Source organism: Macrotis lagotis, chromosome 4 (genome assembly GCF_037893015.1).
Source record: "Macrotis lagotis isolate mMagLag1 chromosome 4, bilby.v1.9.chrom.fasta, whole genome shotgun sequence".
NCBI classification, from domain to species: Eukaryota; Metazoa; Chordata; class Mammalia; order Peramelemorphia; family Peramelidae; genus Macrotis; species Macrotis lagotis.
The window spans coordinates 8,465,389-8,493,180 of record NC_133661.1 but is presented as its reverse complement, the minus strand read 5'-3'; the positions used below and the strand labels follow the sequence as shown (position 1 = coordinate 8,493,180).

The 27,792-nt window shown below is 46.5% G+C and overlaps 1 protein-coding gene across 4 annotated transcripts in view; it reads left to right on the top strand.

The window, feature by feature from the left end:
* Positions 1-27,792, top strand: part of DOCK1 (dedicator of cytokinesis 1) — a 519,930-nt gene that overhangs the window by 27,312 nt on the left and 464,826 nt on the right. For all 4 annotated transcript variants that reach the window (XM_074232174.1, XM_074232173.1, XM_074232175.1 and 1 more), the window contains exons 2-3: positions 14,528-14,611; positions 24,712-24,752. In XM_074232174.1, the coding sequence (XP_074088275.1) occupies positions 14,528-14,611; positions 24,712-24,752 (125 nt within the window). The remainder of the gene's footprint in view (positions 1-14,527; positions 14,612-24,711; positions 24,753-27,792) is intronic.

Here is a 27,792-nt window from a genome sequence, read left to right as displayed (position 1 = left end):
ACCCACAGCCCTTTTAGTACGACCAAAGAAGGGCAGTGTCCTTTGAGTAGGAATGAATGGGTGGTGGATGGAGAGTTTAAATGTCCATTTAAACACCATTGTGTGACTTTGAACAAGCCCCCTCCCTTCCCTGGGCCTCAGTCGCCTCTTCTGTAAAATGGAGTTAAACTCAGTCTTGGGAAAACCTTTTGGAGGGGAAGGCAGGTGACCAGTCTGGCCTTCTCCCAGATCTTCACCATTGGTAGGTAGGTACCCATGGAGGGGTTGGGGTTCTGGCCTGTGGGATCTGGGAAGGACGTCCAAGACCCTGGTGTCTGAGCATCTCTCACCAGATGTCCTCCAGTCCCCCTACCCCAGGCTGCCCTTTCCCCTTTGGGTACTTCTGAAAGCCTTGGTTTGCTCCAGCTCTCCCTGCTCTGGTTCTGCTCTGGGGCCAAGCCCAGCCAAGGGCAGCTGTGGGCCTTCTGGGGTCTTCCCTTCTCCAGCTTGTGGCTGATATTTGGGGCAGTAGTTTTACAGCAATGAGCACCTCTGATCCCAAGAGATTCTGTTCTCTTTAAAAAAAACAAAACAGAACAGGGGTCATTTTTATGGCAGATCAACTTGGAACAATCCAGTTTCCTGTGTTGGAGAACGGCAGATCCTCCAACCTCCGTAGATCCTGACCTGTTTCCAAAGCCTTTTCCTCCTGGGACAGCCTTGACTTTTGATGCTAACTCAGGGTCTTTCTTGGGGTCCTGATGATGGTGTGTGTCCTTCATTCTTGTGGAGGACCCCGGCATGAGGGAGGTGAGGCCATGGCAAGCACCTGAATTGGAGTTGAGGGAGGGGGGCTGTGCTACGTCACCAGTCTCACTGTCTCCTCCAGAGCCATCGGGGTCAGTGGTCAGATGTAGATCAGGGAGACTGGAGATGGCTTTGGATGGGGGGCAGGCAGGGTCAAGTGACTTGTGTAGGGTCACACAGCTAGTGAGAATGAAGCTGGATTTGAACTCCTATCCTCCTATCCTAACCTGGTTGCAACAACAGGTTTCAGCATTCACCAGGGGGCTTGTTCAAAGTCACACAATGGTGTTTAAATGGACATTTAAATTCTCCATCCACCACCCATTCATTCCTACTCAAAGGACACTGCCCTTCTTTGGTTGTATTAAAAGGGATGTGGGTGGCAGGGCTAAGGCAGTAAGAAACAAGCAGTAAGCAGACAGGCTGGTGCTCTACCCACTGTGCCGCCTAGCTGCCCCTATTAGCCTGCCCTTCTGTTATTTCTCAGAAATCCTCTGTTCCAGGTCTTCCCTCCCCCATTGCTCTGGTTAGTCCTCGGTAAATGAGCCTGCACCTCAGGGATTGTCCGATGAAACCATGTCTGGAAGTGGCTTTGTCAACTTTCTAACATGCCTGGCTCTTGCCATCTTTAACCCTGGGAAGAATGCACCCGGCAAATAGGCCAGCTTTCAGATTTGATTCAGAAAAGAGAAATTCATTTGGAAGAAATTATGGGGGAGGGAAGGGGGGGAAGATTTTATCTCCCTCCCTCCCTCTCTCCTTTCCTTCTTCCTTCTTCTGTCTCTCTCCCTCTCTTTGGCAAGGCAGCCAGAGTTAAGTGACTTGTTCAGGGTCACTTGTCCCTCTGAAAGTGGGGCTGGAACTCCATCCCCTCCTCCCTGTGGCAGTCCTGTCTGCCTTCCCTTCTATCACCCCCCTCCTTCCTTTTCTTTCTTCTTCCCCTCCTGTTTCCCTGTAGGGTGGGATCCGTTTCTAGACCACCTAAGTGTCTGGGTTCATGGCTGTGGTTCTCCTCTTGGAGTGAGATCTGAGGAGTGTAAGGGGTCAAGCGCCTCTCCCCTCCCTCCTCCCTCGGCTGCGGGGGTCCTTGATGTCTCTTCAGATGATGCCACATCCCCATTTGCCACCTCCTCTTTTCTGAGGACAGCCCTTCATTCACACCCTACTTTCTCTAATCATCTTCACCCTCCCCCCAAAAAGCAGACCCTTCCTTTAGAGCCGCGGTCTCAAGAATTGCAAACCTCATCTCTCTGTGTAGGGACAGAAGCCCTTCAGTCTCATTAGAGAACATTTGTTTTCTTTCCTGTTGACCTTTCTTCTCCATCTCTTGGGTCTGTACTGAAGACTGAGTTTTCTGTTCAGCTCCGGTCCCCTGTTTTGTCCACTGTCCATCTCTCCCCTGAAAGAACATGCTCAGATGTGCAGGACACTTGGTTCTTGGTCATAGTCTAAGGTCCCTCCTGTCCTCCTGTTTCTATGTTGCTGCTGTGTCCTGTGTCACCCTGACTGCCTCCTTGGTGTTGAATTGCTTCTTTCTAGCAGTTTCCTTTCTCAGTTCTTGATAGGTAGTATCCAGGCTCTTTTTGTGATCCCTGAGTCGGCTGGCCCATCCATGAAGTTGCTCCAAGCCAGTAACTGGACCGTGCTCCACTATCTCTCTGGGGTTGGTGGATGCTGTCTCTCTGGAACCCCATAGTGGCCTGAGAACCATGGTTCTGAGGGAAGCTGGGTGAGCTCACAGGGAGCTTCTCCTGCTTCTCCCCCATCATGGCTTGGCCTCTCCTCCAATTCCTTTTCTTCTTTCTTTTCTTTTCATTTTCTCTGGTTGCAAAAACAGGTTTCAGCATACACCATTAAAGCCTTGAGCTCTCTCCCTTCTCCCTTCCAGGCCCCCTCTTTGAGAAGGCCATCATCGTCGTCTCATGGAATTGCTTTATTAATTCGTACATGATCTTGGGGTGGGGAGCAATTGCTTTGTTCATTAGCACTTTCCCTTTAGACTTAACACGAAGCCCCCAGGGACCCCTGTCTTGATGCTGCTGCCATGTGTGCACAGGTACAGGTACGCACGGGTTCCTATGCATGTATGCACAGGTACAGATGGCTCTGTCCTGGGGATCTGGAGGCCAAGCCTAGACGGCTGCCTCGCCTGGATGCTGTGGAGTGGCCTGGGCCCTGTCCACCCGGGGACACCTCTGAGGCAGAAAGAGACTGTGGCACCTTGGCCTGTGTGGGTAGAGCCCTGATGGGAGGAGATTTGAAATGACAAGGAAGTGGCTGGTGAGCCCTGGAAGTCCATGTTGTGCCTGTGATGCCCTCACCGAGCGACTGCCCACAGGGTGGGCATATGGCCCCTTCTGGTGCCTCAGGCTGGCCTCATGTGTCGTCTAGGAGCACACAGGCTTTTATAGCCCTTGCTACAGGGCAGAGGTGGCTTTATTACTTTGTGCTAGACTTTTATAGCCAATTGAACTGTATAAAATCTACCAGCTCCGGTTAAGCTGGCTTTGCCCCCCGAGGAAGGTCTAGGGGCTCCAGGCCCCTGCAAGGGCAGGAGGTGCCTCAGGTTCACTGTGTCTACCGTCCAGGGGGAGCTCCCAGCTCCTAGCAGGCAGGCATTGTGTGTTGCTGCCTGCCTGTCTCTGGCATGCTCACTGTCTGTGTCAGAGAAAAGACATACACACACACACACATTCACATACAGACTCATACACTCACACACACTCACACAAACATACACACATTCATATACACATTCATACTCACACACACAATCACACATGCATACAGTCACACACACACTCAGATACACTCATACACACTCACACTTATACACATCCATACACACATACACACACATTCACACACAGACTCATACACTCACACTCACACACACACACTCACACAAATGTACACACATTCATATATACTCACAATCACACATGCATACAGTCACACACACTCAGATACACTCATAAACACTCACACATGCACATACATAGACACATTTACATCTATACACATACACACATATGTGGTCTTCATCAGGATGCATGGATGACTTGACTCTGTTTTGGTCCCTGCTTCTCGTCTCCTACAGGATCCTGCCAAGGGACTCCAACCCATCAGAGCCTCTCCTTCCTCCCATCCTTGTCATACTTTCTACTAGAAAAATGTAAAAAGGCAGCTAGCCCCTTCCTGCTGGCCTCCTTGGATTTGGGGTCTTGACAGTTCTGTTTATAGAAGACACTTCAGTTTACATAATACTGGTGGCCAGACTGTTGTGTGGACTTGGGGAAGGTTCGGAGCTTCTGAGGTGTCCAGTGGACAAGAAGATGCTTTAAGATGAAAGTAATAAAAGTTAAAGAGAAGTTCCCCCTTCTCCTCCCCTTGGCCTCGGTGCAGCTCTCAGCTCTTCCAGGGTCTTCCCTGGTCCCCTTGCTGCTAGGCGTCATGAGGTTGGGGGCAGCACAGGGGCTTAATTAGTGCTTGCTGATTGATCCACAAGAGGTCAGGGCTGGGAGAGCCCAGCGGTGCACTACTTGACGGTTCTACCCCTCATATGTTGCAGAAAAGGAAATGAGACCATGAGACCCGGGAGTGTCAGGGGCTTGTCCAGGGCCACACAGGTAGGAAGGAGCACATCTGGGACCCTAGGCCAAGTCCTCTGCCTACTGGCCAATTTTGCATTCTTTCTTTTGCACCGTGCTGCTGTTGATTATCAATAGAACAAATGGTTGCTTGTAGATGTGGGGTTGAGTCTCAAAGAAAGTGATAAAACCAAAACTTCTTGCAATTTGATTGGAAAAGGGGAGAAGTGAGAATTTTTGTCAGCCTTGAGGACTCTGGTGGGGCCCTTCCCTTTGCCAGCCCAGATGGCAGCTGTCTGTGATCTAGCTGAATCCTGGTGAATTCCTGAGCTGGAGATAAAGACCTACTGGCACCAGCCCAGAAGCTCTTGGAGGGCAGGCCTAGGTTTTTTCTTCCTCTTTCTCTCTCTCTCTCTCTCTTTTTTTCTTTTAGGTTTTTGCAAGGCAAGGGGGTTCAGTGACTTGCCCAAGGCCACACAGCTATATAATTATTAAGTGTCTGAGGCTGGATTTGAACTCAGGTACTCCTGACTCCAGGGCCAGTGCTGTGTCCACTGCTCTACCTAGCCGCCTCTTTTCCCTCTCTTTCTGCCCCTTTCCGCTCAGTGGTTGGTTGTCAGTCGGACAGTGTTTCTAGGGACTCTGTTTCCCAGTTTTCACTTTCTTGTTCTTTGGAGAAAATACCAATGGGGAGATTTGTGGATCTGGGGGACGATCCCTTTGGGGATTCTGGGTGCTGGCCAGAGGGTGACTGTCCCACCAGTGCTGTCAGGATGGCTTGTGGCCCTGCAACCCTGCCAGACTCGAATGGGCTCATTTCAATGAACATGAGGCCTTGTCATTATCTTAATACAGAATCTGTAGCCCAGCATTTATAAATGAAACAGCCCCTGTCCTCAGTGAGCTTCCATTTTAAACTAGCATCTCTGGCATTCTCATACTCTCCATTGACTGAGGATATTTAAGGATCCTCAGCTCTGCTCCAATATTGGGTCTGTCGCCTTAGACAAGTCACCGTCTTCTGACCTTATTTTCCTTTGTCTAATGAGGAATGTTTTCATTGTTCATTGATAGTGTGTCTAATAATTTCTGATGCATATTGAAAGGTATTTCCCTCATAACGAAGCCCTTATTTTCCTCTGATGAGGGCTGCATGATCTAAAGTTTCTTTCTCTTCTCAACGTGTGCTCCTGTGGGGTTGCCAGCTTCTCTGGCTGAACTTGATGAGGCTGTGTGGTGCCATGGATAGTTAGCCTTCCACCTCCATCTGAATCCTTGTTCTCCCTGGGTCACTTTGGGTGTGCCTCAGTTTCCCTCCCTGTAATGGGGGGATCGGCCTGGGTGACCTTGAGGGCTTCTTCCCCACTCAGATTGCAGGAGGAGAAGGGCCTGCCCAAGGACTGTAGAGAAGCAGAAAGGCCTGCATCTTCTGGGCCTGGCAGCCTCCAGGCCCATCCCTCCCAGGGTGACGATGGCACAGCGACCCGGGCCCAGGGCCAAGCAGGCGCATGTACTCCCAGTGTTTATTCACCGGTCGCTGGAACACTGAGTGCTCTGTGTTGGCCTTTCTGTGGGGAGAGGAGAAGCTCATTAGCAAGTCATCAGAAGGGGGAGAGAGGCCTCAGAAGTTGTCCCTGCTCCCCCCAAGAGTTGTAGGGGCTCCGAGGACCCCAGCCCTGCCTGGCCACTGCCTCCCTTTGTCTTCCCTTTGGCTGGTGAAGCCATTGAAGCCTGAGACAGAAAGGGGCCTCCTAGGCCTTGGGTCTTTTAGGTCAGGTGGGGAGGGATGGAGTTGGTGCGCAGAGAGTGTGCCCCTGAACACAGTGTGGGGAGGAGCCAAAGCCCTGTCGCTCACCCAGCACCCACCAGCTTCAAGACTGGCATGCAGAGCAGGGCCAGGGCGGGTGGCCTGCCCTTGTTTTCCTGTGACAAGAATGATTGGAGTCTTGTTTGTCCTCTAATAACGGAGGCTTATTTGTCCACCACGTGTCCTCGTCTGCCCCTTGGAGGCTAGTGTTGGCCCCATGGGGCAGATGCTTAATAAACTCCTTCACAGAGTCTTTCCTGATTGTCTTCTTTGCCCCTGACAACTTCCTGGTGAATGTTTGGTATCGTGTAAGTGTGTCTGTGTCTGGGTGTGAGTACGTATGTGTGTGCGTGTCTGTATCTGTGTGAGTATGGATGTGAGTGTGAGTGTGTGCCTCTGAGTGTGCACATGATTGTATGCATGAGTGTGCATGTGTGAGTATGTGTCTATCTGTATGATTGTGTCTATCTATGTGTGTGTGTGTGCATGTCTGCAGCATCCATGTGGTTTCCCATGAAAGCAGGGCCTGGTTCCTTTTGTTTTGGTGTCTGCACAGTGCTTGGCATACTCTAGGTGCTTAATAAGTGCTTGTGAATTGGTTGAATCCATGTCTTCTGGATTCATTGTCAAAGAAGGACCAAGACCCGAGGTCAGGCTAAGTGGAGAAGAGGCTGATGGAGGGGACACTGGGACTCAGGTTTTCTGATATCTGAGCTCCTTGGTAGCATCCTAACAAATGGGTGGATTGTTCTTTTTAGGTGATAAATGTTATTAAAATGGTGGAGCACAGGAATAGGAGCACCTGTCTTCTGGGTCCAGGGGCCTCAGTGTCTTTTCCTTCCTTCTTTGGATCTCAGTTTCATAAGGGTCAGAGCTGGAAGGGTCCCTTAGGCAATCTAGATAATGGTCCCATTTTGTAGTGGAGGAAACTGGGCTTAGGACTGTGACTTGCCTAAAATCACACAAGGCATGAAATGCCAGAAGAAGGATTTGAACCCAATTCCTGCCACTCAAGAGCCTGTGGTGTTCCCATTGGACAGAAGTTGCTTGGCCAACCCCTTCATTTGCATGGTAGCAGCTGAGGCTTGAGCCTAGCGGATGGTGGACCAGTTCCCGGGCCTCACCTGGGCAGAAAGCACAGGACAACTGAGCAGATTCCAACTCAGGAGTCAGTGTTTTGGGTTCCAATCTCAAGCTCTGCCACTTCTGAATTGAATAACCTCAGGCAAGTCCTTTTCCTTTCCCCAATTCTTTCCAGGGACTTGGACAAAGGTCACCCAGGCCAGCAGGGTGGACCGGAACACCTGTGGGCAGTCTTAGCTGCCCCAAGAGTCCTGGGGAGTCAGATTCTCTAGTCTCAGCCCCCGGCCCTGGCTGCAGCTGCTGGCTGGCCCATCGCCCTCCCTCCCACTGATGTTCCTGCTTGTGAGTCAGCAGTGTGGACAAAAACATTTCCTTATCACCAAGACCAGCAGCCCTTCCCCCTGAGGTTCCTGTCCTGCTGACTGCCCAGATAGGATTTGTACTCTTGACAGCTGGGGGCTAGCAGCAAGTGGGAGAGGTTTGGGGACTGACCCAGGGTCACACAGCAGTCCTAAAGAAAAGTGGAAATAAGACTGAGGAACACACATCCAGAGCTGCCTGTTGTGTGTTCAAGCCCTGCTGCCCCGGGGCCTGTCAATGGGGCTCTGGAGACCCAGGCCCTGGGGCCCTCCTGCACCAGGCAGTGGACCCCAGGCTGAGAGTGGCTTTGACTCAGATCCCCCACCCCCCACTGCTTAGTACCAGCTGATCCTGGACAAGTCGCTTTCCCTGTTGGGTCTTTGCTTCCTCCTCTGCAGAATGAGGATCTTGGCCTTGGGAATCTCTGAGCTTCTGTTCTACTCTGGAGCCGTCGACCCTGGCATTTCCTTTTTGGAGGGTTCTTGTGAAGGATGGAACCTCTTAGCGGTGGCACCTTGAGAAAGACCAAATGGCTCTCCTGCAGATGTGTCCCCTAGGCCATGTTCTGGGAAGAGCAGGCCTGGAGCTAACCTTCCAACAAGGGTGGCCACTCTCATCCAGAGCCAGCTGGCCCAGGTGTGAGTGACAGTGCTGGAGGGTGGCCTCATCCTTGAAGGTTTTTGGGCTGGTGGCTTGTCCTCTCAGTCATCAAGCAAGCATGAAGCCCTGGAAGTCATTGTCTAGCCCTCCCATCTCTCTCTTTCTAGCAGATGAATATCTCTGTGTCCTCAGGAACTAGAGGAGGCTCTGAAACATCCTAGGAACTTTAGCATAGATGATACATACTCATAGAATTGAATCGAGGCGATCGTCCCGGCAAACGCAGCAGACCTGGGTTCCCCCCAGCCATTGTTGTCTGCTCCACTAAAATGTGAAGAATTGATTTTTGTCTTTGGACTGCTTACAGCTGACACCAGACCTGCATGTGGAAGAAAGGTTTGTTGGGCGGGATTTCGTAGACACTGGCCCCCCACCTGTAGTGGCCTCCTTCTGTGAGGGAGCAGAGGGACATGTCCAGGTGACTTGTTCTTATTTGAATTCTCCTCCTCTGAGGAAGGAAGGAAGGTCACAGAGACTCCATCTGTCTTGGTTGTATCTTTTGACAGCATCTCTTGCCTGCTGAACAAAATTAAGTGTGAAAATGGATGATATTCGAGTCTGCAAAGTACTGTCTAATTGCCAATTCTTCCCTGGTGAAGGCCATAGGAGAATGAGTCGCTGGTTTTTGATCTGTGTGAGGGACCTGGTGGTTGTTGTTGGTTTTTTTGCCTGTCACATACATGCACCTGATGTCTTTTGATAAAAGTTTTCTGAAAATCATCATCAATCCCAAATAATCCAAACCCTTCATGACTGTCCATTAGCTGGAGAAAATCCAAATCTTTCAGGCAGGCATCTAAGGCCACCTACCGTCTGTCTTCCACCAACCTTGCGTGCTTATTTTTTACTCTTTGCCTTCCCAAACTCCACATTGAATATACAACCAGGAAATAATTGGAGGTCATCTCAGAGGGCAGTCACTAATCTCTGAAACCTTCCTTCGGGTTGGAGACCATCTCCGTTTTCTCTGCCTCCTCGGTATTTCTTCTATTAGTCTAATTTGTGTATTTGTTAGGGGTTCCTGGTAGAATGTAGGCTCTCTGAGGTCAGTGTCTCTCCCTGGCCCCTACTAATAGTATTTTGTAGGTAGTAGGTGCTTAATAAATGATTGTTTGGTTGAGTTGTGTGCCCTCTGTTGGTAGACATTTGGGCACCCCTGGAATTTGAAACCTTCTTATCTTAACAGAAGGTATTGACCTTATTCTTTTGGCATCATCTAGAAGAATCCAGGTCACCTCTGTGCCAATGAAGAGGCGTTGGAAGTCTTTAGTAGAAGACATTCAGATATACATTTTTTTATAGATATGTATATTATATTTGCGTGTGTGTGTGTGTGTGTGTGTGTGTTTCCATACAAACATATAGACATACATCCAGGCATATATATAATAACCCTAAATGACTTTTCCCTTTTTCTTATTACAACCCCCCCCCCCCCCCCGCCAATTCCTTCAATTATTCATATTACTTCTTTGATTCTCACATCCCAACTCTCCATGAATCATTGCTACAGGGCATCTTGCTGGTAGAAGGATGTTTGCGATCTTATTAAAACCAGAAGCTGTGACCGAGGCAGCCTGGCTCTTGTCCCTTTGAAAGTTCTTGGTTCTCTCTCAACTGAGGCAATCTCTCAGCCTCAGGTGCTGGCTCATGGGGGTGTTGGCTGTCCTTGGCGCTCTTTTCACCTCCTTTTCTATCCTTCCTGGCTCATTGAGTCCCAGAGCTCACCAAGGTCCCCGGGGTGTGGGTTGGGCTTGTCTGGCAAAGTTTCTGGATGGTTCTCACTCCAGAAGGTGAGTGGTCTCAGTGAGGGACAAGAAAAGGTGAATCCTTTCAGTGCTTCCATGCCCTCAGCCCAGGCATCACTTGCGACCCAGTCACAGGGAGGATGGAGGAAACACAGTTTTAGGTGACCCTTAAGAAATGTGTTGGTCCTAATTGGTTGCCCCCCCAGCTCGAGATGCTGAGGATTGTTTTCTAGGCTTTCTGTGGTGGAAGGAATGGCTAATGATCTTATTATTCACAACTTGCGTTTCCATCACCCTCTAAGGTCTTCAAAGTGCCCATAGGTGTTCTTTCTCATGGTGCGTTTCTGTGGTGCCAGCTGAGTGGTGCCAGGCTTCATGGTGTCAAGTTTGCTGCCAATGAGGAGGGATCTGACATGGGTGTCTAGCTGTGTGGAGCAGCGGGGGTTCATTTGATGGGGTTTGCAGCAGGCTGGGGAGGGGGCAGATGGGGTCAATGGGAGAACTGCCTGTGGACCCCAGGGCCCACATCCATCTTTCATGAGTCACCATTCAGAGACAGCATGGTGGTCAGTGAGTAGACTTTGGAGACATGGGAATCAGAATTAGACCTTGGCTCTACGACTTCCCACCTAGGGACTGAAACTCCTCAGTTTACCCATCTGGAAAATAAGACAGTGGTGTTAGATAGCCTCTGAAGACTCCTCTATCTCTGATAAACTGTCAGGAATGAGAAGGACTGTAGTGATAACACAGTGCACTAGATTCACTTTATAAGAGGGGGAGGGCGGCAGGTAGTAGAGTGACTTGTCCAAGGTCATCCAGACACTAAGTTCCAGAAAAGGGAGGTGATATGAAGTTCTCAGATATCTGGCTTATGGCTCTTCCCAGCAGATCGCATTACCCCATTACTTCTGCTTCTACTCTTGCATTCTCACTTGATTTTTGGACATTTTGCTAAAGAAATTAATTATTTAATATCCATTTAATTTTAAAGACCAACTAGACCAAATGAGCTTGCTTTACAACTATTTACATTTGAATAAATAAATTTCAACAAATAAAACGTCCACAACAGCTAGACTGTCAATCCTTTTGGGTCCTCGTTTCTTTAGCTCTTTATGCTTTTTCTTCTGTCTAGTTGTAGTTGTAATAGTGTGTATATCTATATGTATACACACATATACACACACACATCTATCATCTGTGGTGGACCACTCACTCACTCTTCCTTTATTTTTTTGGGGGGGTTTGCAAGGCAATGGGGTTAAGTGACTTGCCCAAGGCCACAGAGCTAGGCAATTATTAAGTGTCTGGGGCTGGATTTGAACTCAGGTCCTCCTGACTCCAGGGCCAGTGCTCTATCCACTGTGCCACCTAGCCACCCTCATTCTTCCTTTTTAAAATTTAATTAATTTTTTGACTTTGCTTTATTTCACAAGGGTCCTTCCAGATTTCTTTACATTAAGTTTATTGACCTTAATTATACCATATTATTCCATTACACTGTTCTTGTCTCCTCCTGAAGCTTTCCTTTTCCCCTTAGCTCTATCCTCCTCCCTCTGGTTTCTTCCCTGATGTCCTGAGACTTGTTGCCTGGCTCTCTCCTCTTCCCTTGTCCCTGCCATCCCCTCAGACTGTTGTCTTATGTTGCTCAGGCCAAGAGGGCCACCTCTACTCCATGTATCTGTTGCATCCTTTACTTTTCCTCCCTCTCACTTTTTGAGCCCCTGGGATCTGCTTTCAGATCCCATAGCTGGTTGATGGGGAGGGGGAGCAGAGACATTTATTAGCTCCTGCTAGCCATCATCCTGATGTTGTTTGATCCTAATGGTCGTCTCAATTGTAACCTTGGAGTCCCCTTGACTCCTTGCTCTCCATCAGCCCCCACATCCACCCAGTTGTCACATCTTGTATTTCTCCCACCACAGTGTCTCTTGACCAGTCCCCTTTTTACCATCCACCCCCAGCCTCCCTGGTTCAGGTCTCCTTCCCCGCTGGCCTGAGGCATGGCAGTAGTTCCCCATTTGGTCCCCCTGCTTTGTCCTCCACTGATATCCCTGGATCACGCCCTTGCTCATGAATCTTTGGAGGCTCCCATTGCCTGTGTGACTGCATCCAGACTCCTTCACGTGGGATTTCAAAGCCTCTGCAGCCTACCAGACCCCACCTTTCTGTGGTAGTTCCACGAGCCTCTCCTGCAACCTCCATTAGTTCTTCCTGATTCCCTCTCCTTCCTCTGGGTCTTGTCCAGGCTGTCCCCCCGCTGGAGTGCCTGCCTGCCTTCCTTCCTTCCTCCCTCCCTCCCTCCCTCCCTCCCTCCCTCCCTCCCTCCCTCCCTCCCTCCCTCCCTTCCTCCCTTCCTTCCTTCCTTCCTCCCTTCCTCCCTCCCTCCCTCCCTCCCTCCCTCCCTCCCTTCCTTCCTTCCTTCCCTCCCTCCCTCCTTCCTTCCTTCCTTCCACCTCTCAGGATCCCGCGGCCTTCCCCAATACTCCGGAGTCGGTTATGTTCCCGGCAGCCTGCAGCACCTGTACCCACCTCCTGTTTGTGTGCTTGGAGGGAAGCTCCCTGAGGGCAGCAGCCATTTCATTCTGTCCTTGTGTCTCAGGGCCAGGAAGCTGATGGTAGGGTGGCAGTGGGGACCCGCTGCCCTGGGACCACCTCGGCAGCTCCTTGTCTTACATTTCTGTTTGGACCCATGCTTTGCCTCTCTGATTTCACCACAGAAGCTCACTTCATAGAGGAGGAAGCTTGGGTGTACTGATAAAGTGACTTGGCCAAGGTCACGTTGGTAGCCAAGTGAGAACTTGGACCTGGTTCCCTAGGCTCCAGAGGCAGGGCAAAGTGAGATGTGAGACACGAGGAGACCTCTTTCTGAGGAAGATGAAGGTGACCCAGGTCAGAAGTGGCCGATGTCCTCAATGCCGGACTCCTTAGGTTTAATCTCCTTAGAGAAGTAGCTGAAACTCTAGACTCCTCATCTCCAGAGAGACTGTTGAGTTATCTCATTGCTGCTGTTTTACTCCCTGCAGATGCTGGAGTGGGTCCAGGCTCCCTTGCTGACCTGGTGTTCCTGGCCAGAGAGGATGAATGGCTGTGGGCCTTCAGAAGGGCAGAGCCATTATGACTGGTATCATGGGGCTGGCTCATTTTCTAGACACAAGAGAAATACATTCTTATCTTGTAACCTCCTCAGAATGGGCACCAGATGGCTAAGCAAACCCAGATCCACTTTGGTCTGGTAACAGGAAGTGGCCTCGAGGGTCTTGCGTTTCTGTTAGATGGAGGAATATCTAAATTGGAAAAGTGTGTTCATGATTCTGTAGCAGGTACACGGAGCCCAGATTTGAGTATGTTAATAATAGTAACTGGCACTTAAATTGTGTTTTAAAGTTTGCAAAGCACGTCACAGAGCACACTTAGCCTCTGGATCGTCTCGCTCGCAGGAGGCGCTGAGTCGGCGGTGCGTTGATGAGTGTGAGCATTGCAGCACTGCAGATGTCAGGCTGTCCCCCGGACTGCCCAGCTGCCTAGGCACCGCGCCCCAAGGCCTCCCTGCCTGTCATTGCTGGGCACTGTACTTTCCCATGATGGCACAAGGGCTTACTCCCCAGAACCACTCAGTCTCATGGGGCAGACAACCTGGAAACTGCTGTATGAGACAAGATGGAGGCAAAGGAGATTGGGGAAGGGGGTCGTGAACAGACTGGAACCCCTGCAAGAGCTGAGGGAAGTCTGGAAACCACAAGTAGAGAAGGAGGAGGAGGAGGAAGAAAGTAAGGGAATGGAGGACGGCCACGAAAAGGCTGAGGCAGCAGCTGGAGTGTGGTGTCAGGGAGTGAGCCTGGCCTGAGTGCGAATTCCTGCATTGCTAGTCACTAACTCACTGAAGGCCGGTGGCCAAGTTACAGTATTGCTAGTTTCCTCATGTCAGTGGAGCAACCAGACACATTCCTGGGAATCAACTTTCCGGCTTCCCTTGGTCATTCATTCCCAATGGACTTCTTATCCTCCTGAAACACACCCTCTGAGTCCCTTCTTTGGCCCTTTCTTTGACCCTTCTTTGACCATTTGAATTCCTTCGTCAATCAAGAGTCCCACTTTGACCATTTGAGTCCCTTCCTTGACTATTTGAGTCCCTTCTTTGCTTCATTCCAATGTTTTAGAATAGTGGGACCCAATCACAGTATTGCCAAGAGGTAGTTCATGTGCCTCTTTCCTTAGTCCTGCCAAGTTGGACTCTGTGTTTTGCCACAGACAAAGTGCTTTGTTGAATGGGGACAGTGCTAACAGTTGGGGGACAGGTCTGTATGGGGGAGCACCTGGTTCATGCTTTGAATGAAGACTTCTAGATTTACATGGGGAAGGGGGGAATGAAGAGAGGGCTTCTCCAGCACAAAAAGTCCAATTTTATGTCAGTGTTTGAATGATAAAAATAGCTTTCATTGAGGGTATCTTGTGACTTTGCTAATAGCTTTCCCCCCTCTTTTCCCCAGCTTTTTATAACTATGATGCCAGGGGAGCTGATGAACTTTGTTTGCAAATCGGTGACACCGTGCACATCTTGGAGACATTCGAAGGTAGGCCTGCCTGTTGGGGTGTCTGCGGTATTATCTTGTGGGGCAGGTCAGATACATAGTCCTGCACTACTGGACATCACGTTAAATAGTGGGGTTTTTCTCCTGCATGTTAATAATGGCCCTTTTTTCCTGAAGAACAATTTTCCTGCCTAGTCAATGCAGCCTCTTTGCTTTCTTTCTTTGGATTAGTGCAGAGGTTTGCTATCATTTAAAGAAAATATTCTTAAGGGAAATTCAGCTCTGCAAGGCCATTATTTTAGCTTCTAAATGTTCCTTTGACATAGTTATGTGCCTTTTAAAAATTCAGTGCATTTCTTGAAAGTGAATGTAGAGCTGAATTCTTTTTCTCCCCACTTATAAATAAAGACCTATTTGGTGTCTTGTGGATCTGAAGGGGAAGGGATTGGGGGAGCTCAGTTTGGTCTGCTGAGAGTACTTGGAAGCCCCTTCCCCTCCCCTCCTCATTCCCAATCCAAAACGGTCCAGGGCCATGGTGGACCTGGTGACGGTAAGCCACAGGGACAGCGCCATGAGGCTGCCAGGCCTCAAGGGCTGCTGGGCCTCAAGGGCTGTCCCCTTTGGGAGCAACTTGGCTTTTCTGACAATTGGCTTGTGTTCTCCTCTTGATGAGCATTAATGTGACAGGTAGTTGGTTGGGCTGTTCCTGTGGAAGAGAGAAGCAACACTAGGCAAAGTGAATTAGAGACAGGAGGATGCTTCTGTTTTCAGACAGTTTTATAAATGGTTTGACACTCTGTGGGGGGACCACCACCACCACCACAACAACAATAACAATAACTTATCTAAATGACAGCCACCATTTTTTTTCTTTTTTTGTTTAAAACATCATTGTGATCTTTGGTGCTTTTTTCTTTTTTGCTTAGTTAAATATTTTATTTGTTTTTCCAATTACATACAGTGGTAGTTTCGACCTGTCATTTTTTTGGCAAGGTTTTGAGTTTTACAATTTTTCTCCCTCCCTCCTTTCCCTCCCCCCCTCCCCAACAGAAGACAGTCTGATATAGACTTTACATTTGTAGCCATGCTAAACAAAATTGAACATGTTGTGAGAGAAGAATCAGATCCAAAAAGAAGAAAGAAAACATTTGAGGGGAAAAATGACATAATATATGACAACTTTTAAAAATTGAAAATAATAAACTTTGGTCTTTATTTAAACTCCAAATACAGATGGTATTCTCCATCACAAATCCCCTAAAATTGTCCCTGATTATTGCACTGATGGGGTGAACAAGTCCATCAGGGTTGATCATGAACCCATGTTGTTGTTAGGATGTATAATGTTCTGGTTCTGCTCATGTCGCTCAGCATCAGTTCATACAAGTCTTTCCAGGCTTTTCTGAGTCCCATCCCTCCTGATTTCTTATAGAACAATAGTCTTACAATGCATATGTATACCACACAATGTTCAGCCATTTCCTGACTGATGGACATCCACTCATTTCCAATTCTTTGCCATTTCAAAAAGAGCAGCTAGGAATATTTTAATGCATGTGGGGTTTTTAACCTTTTTCATGATCTCTTTGGGCTGTGGATCCAGTAATGGCATTGCTGCATCAAAGGATTTGTACAAATTTTTTTGCCCTTTGGGCATAATTCCAAACTGCTCTCCAGAAAGGTTGGATGAGTTCACAGCTCCACCAATAATGTATTAGTGTCCCAGATTTCCCACATCCCTTCCAACAGTGATCATTGTCCTTTCTGGTCATATTGGCCAGTCTGAGAGTTGTGAGGTGGTATAAATTTGCATTTATCTAATCAATAATGGTTTAGAGCAATTTTTCACATGACTATGGATTGCTTTGCTTTCTTTGTCCAAGAATTACTTTGCATATCTTTTGACCATTTGTCAATTGGGAAATGACTTTTTTTTTAAAAATAAATTTGACTCAGTTCTCTATATATTTTAGAAATGAGTCCTTTATCAGAATCACTAGTTGTAAAGATTGTTTCCCAGTTTACCTTTTTTACCCTTTGGATCTTGAGTAAAGTGGTTTTGCTTCTGCAAAACCTTTTTAATTTAATGTAATCAAAATTATCCAGTTTGCTTTTTATAGTGTTCTCTATCTCTTCTTTGGTCATAAACCACTCCCCTTTCTAGCCATCCCATAGGTAAAGTATTTATTCCGCGTTCTCCTAACTGGCTTATTATAGTGTCTTTTACGTCTAAATCCTGCACCCATTTTGACATTATCTTGGTATAGGGCGTGAGATGTGGGTCTAATCCTAGTTTCTGCCACACTGTCTTCCTCCCAGCAGCTTTTAATCAAAGAAGAGTTCTTATCCTAGAAGCTGAACTCTGGGGGTTTATCACACAGTAGATTCCTATAGTCATTTCCTGGACAGCTGCTGTTTCTATAGCACTTTCAGACTGGCCAAGACTTTACAACCATTTTTACAGCAGCCCTGGGTGTTCATAAGCTTTAATTACTAATCAGTCCTAACATGGAACCTTAGGGGGTGGGGCAGGGTTCTGGCCTGGGGTATCACTGCAAAGGGAGGAAGGCTTCTCCATGAATGCACCTCAGGACTTTCTGGGAGTTTAGAATCTTAGAGAATGACCTGTAGCATTGAAAAGATAAATGACTTGCCTAGGGTCCTGCTGCCATAATAGATATGACCAGAGACTCTTTTATGCAGAGAATGCAGACCCCCAGAGCTGGGAGGAACCATGGGAGATTCCTAGACCTACATGACCAAGATTTCTCTCCCCTAAACTCCTGACAAGGGCCTGGTCAGCCAACTCTGCTTGAGGGCCTCCAGTGTAGGGAACACCCTCACTTTTAAAGGTGTCTATTCTCCTTTGGGGTTCAATCTAGATAGCCTTCACTTATATCCTGTGATTGCTTAGATAGATAGATAGATAGATACTTAGATAGATAGGTAGATAGATAGGAAGGCAGAGAGGTAGGAGAACAGAAAGATATTTTTGTTGTTCAGTGGGTTGTTTTCAGTCACATTTGACTTTTCATGACCCAATTTGGGATTTCTTTTTTTTAGTTTTTGCAAAACAGTGGGGTTAAGTGGCTTGCCCAAGGCCCCACAGCTAGGTAATTAAGATTTGAACTCAGGTCCTCCTGACTCCAGGGTCAGTGCTCTATCCACTGCACCACCTAGCTGCCCCCCAATTTGGGATTTTCTTGTCAAAAATACTAGAGTGGTTTGCCATTTCTTTCTCTAGCTCATTTTACAGAGGAGGAAACTGAGGGGAAGAAGGTGAAGAGACTTGGTCAGGGGAACCAGTAAGTAACTGAGGCCAGATTGAGCTCTGGAAGGGCACTCTTCCTGACTCTAGATCAGATGTTCTAGCTTCTGAGCCACCTCGCCTCCCTGTATAGATAGATAGGGAAAGAGGTGGCTGGCTAGAGAGATAGATAGATAATAGATAATAATGGGACATTTGTATAGATCCAAGCTTACTAAATAGACTGAACTGAGAGTAGGTGAGTGAGAGGAAAGGAAGGAAGGAAGGCGGAGTCTTGGACCTCACCCTTCCTGAAGTATCCACAGTGAGCAGCTCCCTTCCTTCATCTCCTTTGCCTCATTTATCTCTGGTCTCTTCACTCTCCACTTGGATAAGTTTTTATACCACCTCAATTTCTACCTGCATTCTTCTCCCTCCCCAGAGTGCCTCTCATATAACAATTTTTTTTAAAGAAAAAGAAGAAAAAGAGGAAGAAGAGAAAAAAATCAACCAAACTGACCATTACCATCTTAGTAAGGGATCTTTTATTTTAGTTAATCATTAAAGCCTTTTGAGGGCTGCAGACCAAGAATATGGAATTCTTGGACACTGTGTCTGTGGACACTGGGTCACCTTTTAGACCAGTAAGGGAAGGTTGAGAGCAGCTGTGGTGGAGACCCCAAAGTGTCCATCAGTGCTCCTTTGATAAGTTCCAGCCTGGACCCCGAGCTTAGTTCTAGGGAGTCGCCCCTGAGGCCAGAGGGCACTTGGACGCCAGTGGTGACTGGCCTGTCTGTTCTTCTCAGACACCTTATAGAAACATAGATCTATTAAAATACCAGTGTACTACCACCACTATTTTTGTGTCTGACTCACACTGTCAGAGATTTTTTACCATATACCTTTGAAATAGAGTATCTGTGAAATCTGTTTTCTTCAAGTTGACCTTGCCTGGAAACAGATGTGAGGCGGCAGGAGCAGATGCCTATCTTTGAAGGGACCACTGGAGGGGCCCTTTCTGCCCATTTTCCATTCTTATATTTGTTACATTGGCGCCCAGCATGGAGACACCCAGTCTTCTTTGGAGCCCAAGGAAAGTCTCTTTAGACATATCGTTATGGTTTTGACATTTTTTGTAAAATCATGATTCATTAAAGGGAAAATATTCAACTTCTGTATCACAGGATAATTAGATTTTTAAAAAATATTTGCAGTGTCAGAAGGCCTAGAGCTGGGGGAGGAACTTGGAAGTCATCTTGTCCTTTATCATTGCGAGCAGAACTCTGAGGTGGGAGTCAAGGCTTGTAGAGGACAGAATCCCATGAACTGGTTAACTGTTGGTCTGGATGAGGATCCTGGATCACTGAGAAGTTCTGAGGGCTGGAGGGATGGGAGGGACCAGTGAGGATGAAGGACAGTTTGGGAGCAACAAGGAGCATAAGAGATACCTTGAGGGGAAATTGGGATGGGATTCAGCAATTTCAGGATTTTTGATTTTCTGGGGAGGAGGAGGGAGATCAAAGCTGGCCTATGTCTTTGTCTGACTCAAGTGAAATGGAGGCATTGACTCTGGGCAGTTGGGAGAACTGAAAGATGAGAACATTTGAAGGAACGACATTGTGATCCCCTGACCATGAGTTTAGCCATCTTTCTATTCACTTTTCCATGCCACTCTTTTATTTTGCTTAATCTCATTTTACAATAAATCTTTTTGATAGCTCTGGTTTTTATACCATTTACATTTCTAACTGCTTCCTTCTCCCTCCCCAGAGTGCTTGTCATGTAACAAAATATTTCTTAACGAAAAAAAAGAGGAAGAAGAGAAAAAAATCACCCAAACTGGCCATCACCATTTTAGTAATAGTTCTCTTATTTTAGTTAATCATTAACTGTTTCAAGCAGCCATTGATTGTAGCCAGCGTTGTGACTCTCAGATTCCCAGGGATGTTTGTTAGTGGACTTTGCATCTTCTCCTATGAGAGTGTAAGCTCTCTGAGGTCAGCGACTTGGACTTTTGTCTTTGTGGCCTCGATGCTGAGGCCAGTGTTTGATGTGTAGTAGATGCACACAAGTCAGGTCCCTTCAGCTGACCCACCACATTGTGATGTGGAATTGGACAGTCTGTTTTCCACTCTGTCTTCCACTTGACTTTTGTTGGGATGGGATTGTCCATCGGTTAATGGGTGAGTTTGGGACCAGGGCATTTCTCCAGGAGGGAGCACTTGTACTCCCAAGGTTGTTTGCTCAAGGGGTCATCTTATCCTACATGGCTTTGATGGATTACCATGAATTATAAACTGGATGATTCCATGCTTTGGCCCCCTCTCAGACTCTGTTTGCTACCCCATTTTTATGTTTAATAGCCATCTATTGAAGTCCTGCATCGATAATAAAATGTCTCTTTCCATATTAAAAAAAAATCTATTTTTGTACATCATATGACTTGCTCCTCTGCTTGGTAGTAATTTTTAGGATGGTATTAAGCTTACTACAGAGAATATGGTTTCTAGATGCAATCTCTGTATTTAAGGATCAGAGGGTGAATTAGCCTTTGGATCCAAAGGTTCATTTTCCTAGGACCTTGGCAGAGTTAGGAGGTAAGGAGATCAGAAGTGGCAGCTTAAATGGAAAATAACGGAGCTGGATGGATCCTTCATTTAAGTCTGTATTTATTTATTAAGTACCAGACTCCATTCTAAGGAGTGGGGAAACAAAGGCAAACTTCAGATGTTTTGCTGAACTATTTAGGGGAACCTGCCTTTAGGGAGGTAGAAAAATTTAAAAAAATTTAGGGCAGATAAGTTAGTATAGTTCAAAAAATACAGTTGCCATTGGGTAATTCCATGGTTCTTAAAAATCTCCAGGCTATGGGAATTTTAGTAAATTTTAAAAAGTATGGAGGGAGGTCATCCAAGACCTCAGCCCATGACCTATGGAGACAGTTGTTATGCCAGAAAGTCAGAGATCCTGGTTTCAAATCCCAGGTCAACCACGTATTGGATGATGTCCTTGTGTGAATCACTCAATCTCCCCAGCCCTTAGTTTCCTTAGCAGTAAAATGAGGGGGTTGTACCTCCTAGGTCTAATCTAATGAACTTGGGGTGATTTCCTTCATCCTCTAGCCCTGAGTGTCCAGTGAGGCTGCAGGACTGGGGGATTGATCTCCCAGTCCTATATAGCCAGGAAAGTCTCAGATACTCTGGAATAAGGAGGGCTCCTTCATCTGTAGAGCTTGGGAAGCTCTACTTCCCAAAGCAAAAGGAAAGAATTTTAAAAAGGTAATTATGTGTCTTCATCTACTGAAATTATCTCTAATTTTTTAACGATGTTTGGACCTGGTCCAATTATCACCTGAAGAGGACTTTTCAGGATCAGTTTTCAGTTTCAAAAATGGGCAAATGAAGCTGTTTCTCTAAGAGTCTCATCTCAGAGAAAAAAAGAGAATCTTTGGGTTAGAGCAGGGCTTCCTCCCTGTGTCAAATAGCCCTTTGGGGGTTGCACTTGGGAGTGGCCTTTGGAGGCAGATTGAAGCTTGGGAACCCTTTTCACCATCCTGTTTGTAAATACATGGAAAAAAGATAGAAGGGCAGCTAGGTGGCACAGTGAATAGAGCACTGGCCTTGGATTCAGGATGACTTGAGTTCAAATCTGGTCTCAATCACTTAATAGTTACCTAGCTGTGTGACCTTGGGCAAGTCACTTAACCCCATTTGCCTTGTAAAAAACCACCCAAAACTAAAAAAAAAAAAACCAAAAAGAAAGATAGGGGACCCTCAAGTCTTTCCTTGTATACATACAGCAAGGGAGGATACTCACTACTTAACAATAGCAGTGATGATGATGATGATGATCATCATCGTCATTATCACTACTTGTCATCATCTCATCTGAGCCTTACAACAACTCTTTGAGGACCAGTATTCTATCTTTATTTTACAGATAAGGAAACTGAGACTTGGCTTACTGTGTGATTTGGCCCATTCCATTGATGGGAAAAGCTACCTGCTGTTTGATATATGTAATTATAACCTCATTGATTATTATGATATGTAGGGTTACCTGTAATACCACACAACCCAAAATAGAACAAGTTGTTCCTTGTGTTGAGCTAAAGTCTTCCTCGCTGCACTATTCATTGATTGGCTGTTCATTCAGTATATCAGTAGATATCCATTAAACACCTGCTAGATGCCGGATCCTTACTAAGCCTGGGTCCTAGGATTTGTACAGTATAAGCCCAGTCCAGCTCTTAAGATGGCGGCCCTTCAGACTTTCTGAGAGAGCCAGCAATCAGTGTCCTCTTTCTAACCACAGAGTTTTGACCCATTAAAGATCCTTACTTATTTGTCTCTTCATCCTGACCACACTTTCCAGAACTATTGGCATTATGGTTCCCATCATGAAGAGGATGAACCCGATGACCTCCAGGTGTACCATCTGGATGGCTCTCTGTCAGAGCCAGGAGGATGTCCTCTTCCACTTGTTGGCCCAGGACCCCAGACGTGGCATGCAAAACCAGTGGAGAGGATCTGAGGGTGGCTACCTTTTCAGATCCTTATAGTCACACAAGCTTTCAAACTATTTTTCCCTTATCCTTAATTCATGTTCAACATTTTTAATATAAATGTAAGACTTTGTTCCCACTTACTAGTTTTATCTTAGTAACTTTGCTCTATTGAAAATCCTTTGGAGTTTTGTTATCTCTCTCAGCTTTGTGTCATCTCTCTCTTTAGGGGAGATAAGCCTCTTTCAATATCATGATTCACATTTTTGATGAAAATGTTGACTAGTCCAGGGCCGTGAACAGAGGGGCTTGTGGCAGCAATTAGACCTTGCTCCAGATTGCCCTGAGCCCCCTTATCGATGCTCTTCCACTCAGCTCTGCTGCCACTGAGCTCTTCCCTTGTCTTCTTTATCCATCTTCAGAAAAATAACAGTCTTGACTACTTCATTGCTATCGGCCTGTCTCATCTCAACCATGTCGCTTCTGTTCAGTCTAATAATTCTGCTCATAAAGGGAATTAGACTGGTCCCATTTTCATAAACCTGTAGTTATGCTCAGTGATCCCCAATTCCTTTTCCACACACTCATAAATCATCTCTTTAGTGGCTTTGTGATCCATTCTAGTGTCTGTTGGACACTAGACTTCTCTGGTGGGCATTTCCATAAGCTGCCATTTTGAAAATGGGCACAGCATTTGCCACTCTATGTCACTTGGCATCTTTTTCTAATCCTATCTTCATAACATCTAGTTATGAAGAAATTTGACTTTCTCTGTCCCCCAGGAAGATTGTCAGATAGCACTGCTGAATTTTCTTTAGAAATAAATCCATGGTAAAAACATCACTTTTACAAAAATATTTATAGCAGCCCTGTTTGTGGTGGCAAAAAATTGGAAATTAAGTAAATGTCCTTCATATGGGGAATGGCTTAACAAACTGTGGTCTATGCATGGAACACTATTGTTCTATTAGAAACCAGGAGGGATGGGAATTTGGGGAAGCCTGGAAGGATTTGCATGAACTGATGTTGAGAGATGAGCCAAACCAGAAAAACATTGTACACCCCAACAGCAACATGAGGTGGTGATCAACCTTGATGGACTCGCTCATTCCATCAGTGCAACAATCAAGGACAATTTGGGGCTGTCTGCGATGGAGAATACCATCTGTATCCAGAGAAGGAACTGTGGAGTTTGAACAAAGGCCAAGGACTATTACTGTCAAATTAGGGGGGGAAAAAAGCATTATATTATTACGTAATTTTGCTATCTCATACTTTATGTTTCTTCCTTAAGGATATGATTTCTCTCTCATCACATTCAGCTAAGACCAATGTATAACATGGAAGTGCAGTGTAAACACTAACAGACTGTCTTCTGTGGGGGGTGGGGGGAGGGAAGCAAGAATGGGGGAAAAATTGTAAGACTCAAAATAAATAAAATCTTTCTTTAAAAAAAATAAACAAGCCAACCAACCCATGACATCTTTCTCAAATGTCTTTCTTTCAGTTTTAAATGTGTTCCTTTGAAGGTCCCTTCCAGCATCTGCCTGGAAACAGAATATGGTCCGAAGTTTCATTTATCCATCTTTAAAACAGTCTTTAGGGGCAACTCTCTTGGGTGTAACATTTATTTTAGGAGAGGTCAGTGAGGGGCCAGATGGGATGAATGACTTGCCCCAAATCATGAAAGAATGAGTTAGAGGCAGCTCAGTGGGGCAGTAGATCTAGTCCTGAATTCAAATCTAGCCTGAGACACTGGCCATGGTCAAGTCACTTAACCTCTGCCTCTCTCAGGGAGGAGACCACAGGAACAGTGGAGTTGTTCTGGTGAGACAAACCTTAAGGGACTGTAAATGCTGACCATCATCATTGCTACTTTAATACCAGGTATTAAGGTGACGTCAACCTCTTTCCCAAGTCCAGTCCCAGGTGCACATCAGGACCTTGCTTGGAGGTATGAGCCAAGGACCCCATCCTGGCCTAAAAGAAATGACTCTAGCTATGGACTCAGGTCCACTTCAGGGCTTGATGAGGGGCCGTGGCCTGTGAGGTCTCATTACTTCTTTAAATCTAATTAAAGGCCACTTTGGACCTGCTCCTCCACATCGTGCATTCTTTTGTGTCTGTCTTTGCATTGCCAGGACTTGGTGTATCCTGGTGTTAGAGACTACACTTCTTATACTTTATATTTGTGTTATAGTATAGTCTATAGTGTTTGGTCTTCACCAGCCAAGCCTGGTGTATAGTTGGTGAATAATAAATAAATGTTTGTTGCTGTGACTCCTTTACCGGCACAACTCGCTTTCTCTTTCATTTGCAGATGAAACTAGTGGATCCTAGCACTGTTTGGAAAGACTCATTTCTACTTTCCCCCCTTTTCTCTTTTTGCAGGGTGGTACAGAGGGTATACTTTGAGGAAAAAGTCTAAAAAGGTAAGCTGTCTCCGTTTTCTGCTTTTTAAACCTGGAAAGAACACCCACCTTCCAACTTTTTGTTGTGATTGCTTCTGGTTTAGAAGAAGATTGTCTTTTTTCAAGCCTGGGTGGGAGGCCTGCCAGAGCCTCTGGGGTGGTGATAGGCCTCCAGATGCGGTCGAGCTCGTTGACCTGCAGTGATGGGGACAGATGAGGGGGCCGGCCTCGTCCCAGGATGTTCTGGCCCTCTGCATGAAAGCATCTCCCTACTGAAGTTAAAGGGGAGAATGGCACCTGTGCCTTTCAAGTTGTCTTCTCGTGATTCTGAAAGGCGCAAGGTCTTCTAGGGGGGATTACCTGTTCACGTGGCACACCTCCTCCTTTCCTGAGCCCAGGGCTGCCTGGGGCCACCTATATACCTGGCCATGGTCCAGTCCCAAGGGATAGGGTCCTCCCAGCCCAAACCCCCTCCTCCCCCTGGGCCTTTTTCCTTTTAGCTTCACCAACCCTAATGGTAGCTTTGTCCACTGTGATCCAGAATTAGACCATCCACCTATACGTGGACTTTTGAGCTAATTCTTGGATTTTTTCTTTGGGACTCTTAAACTTTTGTTCTCATTATCTCCTAATTGGCCCACTTGTCCTGTAGCAGCCGCATCCTTGCAGCCAACGCTTCGGGATCTAAATTCTGCTTTGAGTTTGTAGAATACTGTATTTGTGGCAATTGTGAAGGTCACTTTCTTTTTCTGTAAAATGAGGAGAAATGGGATAAAGCAGGGAAGTTCTTAATGTTTTCTATGTCATGGATGCCTTTCACTACCTCTGCTGAACCCCTTCTTAGAATAAGATTTGTAACTGCATAAAAGAAAATACAATGTATAGAATGCATCAAGGAATTGCAATTTTGTTGAAAATACAAGTGTCCTAGGAGGCGGCTAGGTGGCACAGTGGATAGAGCATCGGCTCTGGAGTCAGGAGGACCTGAGTTCAAATCTGGCCTCAGACACTTAATAATAACCTAGCTGTGTGGCCTTGGTCAAGCCACTTACCCTCATTGCCTTGAAAAAAAGAAAACTAAAAAAAAAAAAAGAAAATGCAGTTGTTCTAATGATAAAAAAAAAATTCATGGACCTCAGATTGGACTGAATTATTGATAAAGGGCCTCTTCTGAAGAATCTCTTATTTCATGAATCCTGTGAGGCAGGCAATGCTGGCATTATCATTCCCATTTTACAGATGGTATATTGAGGCCCAGACCGAGAGGACATCCCCTGAGTTGGGTACATAAATTGCTTCAGACTGGAGGATGGCCCTGAACCTTGGGGTTCCAGCTCATGCCGAATTATTCCCTGACATATATTGAGACACCCCCCCCCCCCATCATGCCATTCCCATGCAGGTAAACTGTGTCCTTGGGAAGAAAAGGCATCTAGGGAGCATCTTATGGGGGGATTCCTTTGCTGATATTGCTGCCACCTCTCTGGTCCTTGGAGATGATGGTTTTTGAGAATGTTCATTTCTTTCCAAAGTAGCCCACCTCCCTTTGGACACTTCTGTTAGGAAGTTTTTCCACATCTCTTTGCTTCTTCCACCCATGCTTCTAGTTTCCCTTCAAATAAGAATCAGGAGTTGGTTTGGTGGTCAGTGTGGTGCCCTTAAAGGTCTTTGAGAAGGGGGCCAAGGAGACCCTAGGGAGCTGATTCAGATAGGATTGTGGTGGAGGGAGAGGCTGGAAGCTGGGACAAGCATCCAGGTTAGAAGTGATGGGGACTTGGGACTGTGTGAATGAGAAGGAGTGTTAGAGGAAAGATGGGGAGAATCACCAAGGCAGGCCGAACTCTTGGGAAGGGAAGAACCAGGCAGAGAAGAGTCAGCCATGGCCAGAGACCTGCACACCTAGAGGTCACGGTCCCTTCACCTGAGGAGGGAGATTGGGTGAAAAGGCACTTTGGAGAAGAAGCTGATGTTTTCCACCTTGGAAAATGTGGACCTGGAGCTCCAAGATATGCAGGAGACCTAACTAGAGAGTAGAAAGGGACCTCCTGAACCATTGTGTCCAGCCACCATTTTCCAGAAGGGCTAACAGGCTGAGAGAGGGAAGGGTCTCAACCAAAGCCTCCCAGCCTGATGGGGTCTGGGGTGGGGTTTGGACCTGGTCTCTCTGTTGGTCACACTAGCATATACTGCCTTCAATTTGGAAGAGATCACTGGGCAGAGCTTTTCTGAAGTGAGGCCATGTCCTGGTTCCTGCTTTGAGAACTGGTCTGACCAGTCAGGCCCTCGGCCAGGGCTCATTTTGTGGGATTTGCTTGGCCTGTTTTGAAAGGAAGTTTGGATTTTAATTCATTTGGCTTCTCGAATGACAGTTTTTCTAAGGGTTGGTTGAGAAGCTGATCTTTTCCCACGCGGAGGACTGGGCAATGGTGATGTCTTCCTCATTCTCAGCTCCAGGGGCTTCATTTTTTCCCCCATTCTTGTTGATGATTGGCTGGAGAGAAAACTTGTTGGACCCTCCTCACACACACAGAATTGTTGCACACATTGGCTCCTACCTCCTAATGAATATTTGTGTGCTTCTTTTCCCTTCTAAGATCGATTGCTCTGATTCCATTTAATTTAAGGCCTCACTGACCTAATTAGAGTTTGTACACTTTTCTTTCTCTTTTTTTAACTGCTAAAAACTTTTAATTAAGTTTATCTTAAAATAATTTTTTGATCCCTTTTTAAAGAATCACCTTTGTAGTCACACATCACTACATGGGTCTTCCCAGCCCTTGGTGCAGAGAATAAAAAAGAGAGAAAGAAGTCTGCCTCTTAATGAAATTCACTTTTAAAGTTTTATTCCTTTTTAGGGATGGATAGGTTCAAATTCTTTTTTACATCTTTAGATTTTATGTATCTCCCCCCCCCCCCCCCCCCCCATCATGTTTTCTGAAGAACCAAGGAGTAGGACAAGGTCGATAAAGCACTGGATCTTGGACTTGGGAAGCCCTGGGCTTGGATCTCTCTCTTTAGGCATTTCAATAGTTTTACGATCTTGGGAAAGTTGTCTGAGCAG